Source organism: Priapulus caudatus, unplaced genomic scaffold (genome assembly GCF_000485595.1).
Source record: "Priapulus caudatus unplaced genomic scaffold, Priapulus_caudatus-5.0.1 Scaffold349, whole genome shotgun sequence".
Classification (NCBI taxonomy): domain Eukaryota; kingdom Metazoa; phylum Priapulida; class Priapulimorpha; order Priapulimorphida; family Priapulidae; genus Priapulus; species Priapulus caudatus.
In genome coordinates, this window is record NW_014577410.1 from 378,564 (window position 1) to 385,071 (window position 6,508).

The 6,508-nt window shown below is 48.9% G+C and overlaps 1 protein-coding gene across 1 annotated transcript in view; it reads right to left on the minus strand.

Annotated features, from left to right (window-relative positions):
• Positions 1 to 755: 755 nt before the first annotated feature.
• The window catches only part of LOC106809367 (phosphoribosylformylglycinamidine synthase-like), a 16,230-nt gene continuing 10,477 nt past the window's right edge, over positions 756 to 6,508 (minus strand). The window contains 10 exon segments of the mRNA XM_014812431.1: positions 756 to 1,295; positions 1,645 to 1,812; positions 2,150 to 2,296; positions 3,244 to 3,456; positions 3,608 to 3,806; positions 4,246 to 4,508; positions 4,660 to 4,815; positions 4,947 to 5,030; positions 5,394 to 5,574; positions 5,882 to 6,504. Of these exon segments, the coding sequence (XP_014667917.1) occupies positions 979 to 1,295; positions 1,645 to 1,812; positions 2,150 to 2,296; positions 3,244 to 3,456; positions 3,608 to 3,806; positions 4,246 to 4,508; positions 4,660 to 4,815; positions 4,947 to 5,030; positions 5,394 to 5,574; positions 5,882 to 6,504 (2,351 nt within the window). The 3' untranslated portion in view covers positions 756 to 978.

The window sequence follows — 6,508 nt, forward strand, 5'->3', positions numbered from 1 at the left end:
TACGTGTAACTACCACAGATATCAATAGCTACTGCATGCAGAGCTAGCGAGCGCGCGCGTACTAGCCTTACATATTACATGTCTACGTTAAATCCATGTGCATGCTTGTAGGATAGAATATGGAGTGACAAGATTCTAGAACTCCAGACTAGCAAATACTTTCAATATCCCCTACCTAGGCCACCTAGCAGCAGTATACGGTCGCGGTTCCTGTATTCAGTTGAGGCTATCAGTCGGGAGTCATTTTTTATACTTTATATATTTTTCATTTAGTGGAGACAAGCACAAAAGGATAATATTATAAAAGAGGCTTATAATTATGCAGAAACACATGTTCAAAAACCTGGGGGGGGGGAACATTTGATATTGTGTCCCCCTCCATTCGAAAAGTGGGGGGACGTGTCCCCATGGCATTTGCGCCCATGCCCGTCGCGCAATACCGTGTGTGTGCGCGCGTGGGTGCGTGTGCGCGAAGGTTCGTGTGCACGTGGGTGCGTGTGTAAGTGCGTGCGAGCACACCTGCGTGAGTTAAATCCATTTTAACCTTATTTATCTAGGCAATTTGAATAGACATATGCGTTTAATTGGCAAAGAAGTTTGGGCATATTTTGACAATATAATTTTTTTTGCTTCTATGGTGATTTTTTACAACACAATCGCTTGGTTATATATTTACAGGTATTAGTGTATTATTAGTTATTCTCTATATGCGAATACATATATCCATAACATACAACCAAAAGTACGTAAATTTTCAGAAAGTGATTTATTACAAAAATATTGAAAATAAGTGATCCATGCTTTTATAGCGTAAATGTTTAATAATACAGACACATAAATGCATAATTTTCCTGAGAAATAGTGACCTATCAAAACATATAGTCAGTGTATTATTACAATGAACTTCAAAAAACAAGAAATTTGTGAGTGCTTCATATTTCACCATCTTCCAAACAAATAACGGGGGAAACTCTCAGTCTACTTTTTCCCTTCTAGATGGCACCACGTGTATGCATTGCGGAACATGCGCAGCCAAGGAGACGTCTGCATCGACGTTCTCCAATCCTGTGGCATCCACGCCCACTGCCATGGCAACACGCACCTCTCTGGGTGAGGCATCATAGCAAGATGGCGGCCGTCATGGGAACACACACCTGCGATGCCATCTGGAGAGCCGTTTGGGTTGTCTGGGTAATCCTCGGTGGCACAGCCCACTGCGTCTGTGTATTGCAAGCAGACGAGTTTCTCGCTCTTAACACGAGACAGCGTCTCCTCATTCTTGAATCGCATGCGACCTGAAGCAAACATGCAGCACAATGCTGAAACAATCACGTACTTCAAGAACATGTGTCGCACGTAACAACAAAGCAAGAACACGCATATATACAGCACGAATCTTCTTCTACTGATCTACATTGGGGTCCTCTTGAGCACGTAGTGATCAGCTAGACTGGAATCAAGGTCAATGATCCCAAATAAGTGGCGAGGGTCAGTAATCCGATAAATAGCTATTATGCAACTTGCTGAATCATTTTATCAAAAATACTAAATACTTCGATGGAAAAGTTGATTTTGGCTGTTACTTTTCCAGAGGAAATGTAGTGATTTTTTTATGAATGTTTCGATGCCTGGCAGACAGCTTACCTTCTGCGTGCGCGACCCACACGCCCAGAACAGATCCCTCCATGCCTGCAAGCATCATGGCCGCAGATGCACCGACCCTCACCGTGCTGAAGCGAGACTCAAACCTGCCGGACTCGTTCCGTTCCAGCAGCAGGCCAGGCGGCTGTGCCTCACCATGACTCCCCTCGCCTAGTGAATAGTGAATGATATCCTCGTGAATCAGCCGGTGTGTGTGCGCGTGCCAACAGTATACATATATATACACACAAATGCACTGTGCATTTCAATGCATTTTGCAAGAACGCACGCACACATTTACGCAAGTACACATATGCATGTACACACGCCCGTGCCCGTTGATTTGAATTTAAGAGTGTACCTCAGACAAGAATATAAATACATTGCATACTATATGGAACATTTACGAGGCCGCATGACACTCACAAGTCCGATTTCCATATCTAGGTTCAAAGCATACAATTATCTCTAGCCTCATCTATTTAGCAGTACTTTGACAACGACTCACTAGGTGGAGCTGAGGGTATGACCCAGCCAAGCAGTGCCATCAGCTGACAGCCGTTGCAGACGCCGAGGCTGAAGGTGTCATGGCGCGCTCGGAACGCGGCAAACTGTGCTCGAGCAACATCATTGAACAGCACCGCAGCCGCCCAGCCTGCAGAGAGACAGAGCACAACAGTTTGTGAGACTATGAATCTATGCAGTAGTGGACAGCATGTCTCCATAGTGGCTCTTTGCAATTTACAAGTTATTAGCAATAACTTAAAGGAGCTAATTATTGCTCATAGCTAGGGTCTATGTCCCCCAAGGTACTGCCGGAACGTACCCTGGTAACTATCTGATATGGTTAGAGTTAGGGTTAGGGTTAGGGAGTAGGCATAGGCGACTCCCTAGACTCGTTAGTGGAGTAGGCGAGATACGGTCCGGCATATTAGATAATACCAGCAGAGCATATAAATCACGTTGATTCCAGTATACTGGACCGTACCCAGGGTACGTTCCGGCAGTACCCTGGGGGACATAGACCCTCTCAGCCTAATTATTCAGTGAAAGCGTCATGCGTTACCTATAGATGACCCATCACTTAGCCAATCCCAGTCACATCTAGTTCACCCCAATCACATCTAGTTCACCCCAGTCACCTTTAGCCAACCTCAGTCACCTCTAGCCAACCCCAATCACCTCTAGCTGACCTCAGTCACCTCTAGCCGACCCCAGTCACCTTTAGCCGACCTCAGTCACCTCTAGCCGACCTCAGTCACCTTTAGCTGACCCCGATCACCTCTAGCTGACCTCAGTCACCTCTAGCCGACCCCAGTCACCTTTAGCCGACCTCAGTCACCTCTAGTTCACCCCAATCACATCTAGTTGACCCCAGTCACCTTTAGCCAACCTCAGTCACCTCTGGCTGACCTCAGTGACTTCTAGCTGACCTCAGTCACCACTAGCTGACCCCGATCACCTCTAGCTGACCTCAGTCACCACTAGCTGACCCCGATCACCTCTAGCTGACCTCAGTCACCACTAGCTGACCCCAGTCACTTTTAGCCGACCCCAGTCACCTTTAGCCGATCCCAGTAACCTTTAGCCGACCCCAGTCACCTTTAGCCGACCCCAGCACGTCGGCATAGCTGAACCCTCCTACGAACGCGATACCGGTGAATCTGTCAAGTGTGACGGCTCCTGCACATATGTCCTGCATTGTGACGTCCCATGCAGTGAACCCTGCTGCCACCATCGCCGCCGCCATCTCACGGTCGCCGTTACTGCCCTCCTCGCGCACGATCGCAACCAGGGGGCACCCGTCATCTGAAGCTAGTGCACGATGGCATGCGAGTGAGATGTGATTTGTGGAATTTTCTAGTGAATATAATGCACACGTACATTTACCTGCAACAACGTAAAGGATGACCTAAGGGTCAAATGTAAGCTAGTATGCAATTGAGAACAGAATTCCCGAGCGCACCTGCAACCCCACGTGGGATGAGCTCTGGGTCAAAGGTCAACATGTACTGTGGCACCCCCTTGCAGCGCAGCGCCGCTCGCTCACGGTCGACACATGTCGGGTTGGTCTGAAGACGCTCCAGCTGAAAACTTGTCTCCTCCCACAGATCCCGGAGACTAGCTGTCGTTTCCATGATAACGAGCTCCCCATTCACGCAAATCTGTGTAAAGAACAGATGTAATAACGTCCGTCATTCCAGTCCAGCAGCCGTCATCGTAATGCCACCTACAACACATGTATATAGTCAAACCTGCATAAAGGAGTCACTCGGAGGAAATAACAAAATCATTGTTTATTGACAGGTGGCCATTTTGTAAATGTGGTCTCACCATATAACTGCTACTCAAATGGAACACCCGTAAAGTGTCCTTTATAGACAGGTGTCCCTTCTATAGAGACGTCTGCTTTCACAGCTTTGCCTGTATACACACACATTGACGTGCACGCACACATGCACGTACACACGCACGCACTCAAGCACTTACACACGCAGGCACTCACGCACGTACACACATGCATGCACGCTCGCACACATGCACATATATAATAACACGATATCGTGCACAATTTTAGGCTAACATACATTTCTCTGCCACTACCTTGCACATGCTGGGATTCTCAGTGGAGTTGCATGAGCCAACCACAGAGCAGGACACATCGCCATACGCCTCCATCACTCTGCTCACGTCCAATTCATCAACTTCGAGCACAATTCCAAGCTCTTCAGCGAACAGCGTGGCCATCGTATCGGTGCTGCCCTCTAGCAGCACGTTGATCGTGCAGTTACCGGCAAATGCCATCTCAAGCAGACAAGTGACTATTCCTCCATCGCTCACATCGTGTCCCGACACAATAACGCCATCTGTCACAAAACACCGTAATTATACCACACTGCTCGATGACTGTGCAACACAATTCTCAGGTCTTCTAAGCATCTCCTCGCTGGACTTTCTAGTACACGGTCTCTGTGATCGTGACATGGTATTCAGTAGTGAGAGGTGAAGTTAGAATACCTGCAATGAGGGCTTGTGTGGCCTTAAACGCTTGAGCGAACTCATGAGGCAAATCCATATCCGGCGATTCGTCTCCTATCTGACCATAGCACTGAGCAAGGGCGCTGCCTCCAAGCCGGTTACCACGGCAACCAAACCGAACATGCAGCAGTGTACCTAAAACAATTTGTGAGATGATGACACCGTATATCGTGTAAAATACCACCACAGGTGTTGATTAATGTATGTTTCAGTGTCACGGTTACTGCAGCGAATAAATCGCCGTGTTGCTGAAGGAGTGGACTCACTATTTCCTCCTGGGCATTTGAGGTCAGGTGTGACTGTAGCACAGATGTCCGGGCAAGCTGCATATACCGACACAACCAACGAGCCTAAAAATGTTACAAATGACATGTAGCATATACCGACACAACTAATGAGTGGCATAGCATCCCTATACCATAATGCTAATATATGAATGCATGCTCTTGTAAGCTAGCTCTAATAGTAGATGCACAAGTATGCGTACAAGGTGGCACAGGTAAGTAAGTAGGTAGGAAGGTAGGTGGGTATGGGTAGGCAGGCAGGGAGGTAGGTAGGTAGGTAAGTAGGTATTATATGTATAGGTATAGGTATAGGTATAGGTATAGGTGTAGATATAGGTATAGGTACAGATACAGGCACAGGTATAAGTATATGTATATAGGTATAGAAATTGTACAGGTATAGACATAGCTATAGCCTGCATATATTACCTGGAGCCTTCACTGTCTCATTGCCCACCCTGGCAGCCATACTCAGTGAATCTTTCCCGCCATCGATGGCAACTCCTAACTGTCTCATAGTCGTGCACAGAGCGCTGCAAGCATCGTAGAGGGCAGCACCTTCCCCTGGTAGCTTGGCAGCCCACATCCAGTTACCACTACACTTGACATCCTGTGTGCAGCAGTCAATCATCATACAACACTCTTCTACTTATATATTACTTATTATATCATCTATTATTGTATTATCTACTTATATATTACTATATTACATCCAAGAAAATCCTAGCTTCAATGATGAATCACTGGTGCTCGGCTAAACTTCCTTAAATTTTTGTAATGTTGGGTCAACTTGATATTTGAGACGCCTAACTTAGAATTATTAAACATCAATAAAACGTTATTAAAAATTAACAAAATCAGATTTCACTGCGCCAGTAGCTCGAAAGCCGAGACCGTTTGACCGAGTCTACGCTTACCTCGAGCGCCGTGACGCGGGCGAACACGAGGTTGGTGAGCGCCTCGCCGAGCGCCATGCGAGCCCCGCACTGATTGCTCACGAGCCCCTTGATTGGCTGCTCGCCGACGGCGGTGGCGGCGCCGCGCGACCCGCGGTAGGCGAGCGCGACGACGGCGACGTCGGCCAGCGGCGTGTGCAGCGGGCCGACGCACTGCTGCTGCGCGACGAGCCCCCCCACAGAGCGGTCGACCTTATTAGTCAGGTAGCGCTTGCTCGCCACAGCCGGCAGCCGCAGCACCCGCCGCAGTGCTGCCATCACGGTGGCGCCCTCTGGCAGGTGGAGGGGTTGCAGCCGCGACACGACGCGCTCCAGGTGGAAGGTCTTCCTCGGCATGCGTCCAAGAACGAGTGACAGGTCGAGCTCGACCGGCCGGAGGACAGAGCCGGACAGAAAGCGGTCGGACGAGGGAGTGATAGAGTTGAGGTGACCATTGACGGCTTGACCATTGACGGCCTGACCGTTGATGGCTTGACTGTTCGCTGGGTCGCCGGTGGACGGTGCGAGGGCGGGACGTGGGGCGGAGTCGCCGGTGGACGGTGCGAGGGCGGGACGTGGGGCGGAGTCGCCGGTGATGTCGCGGTGGGA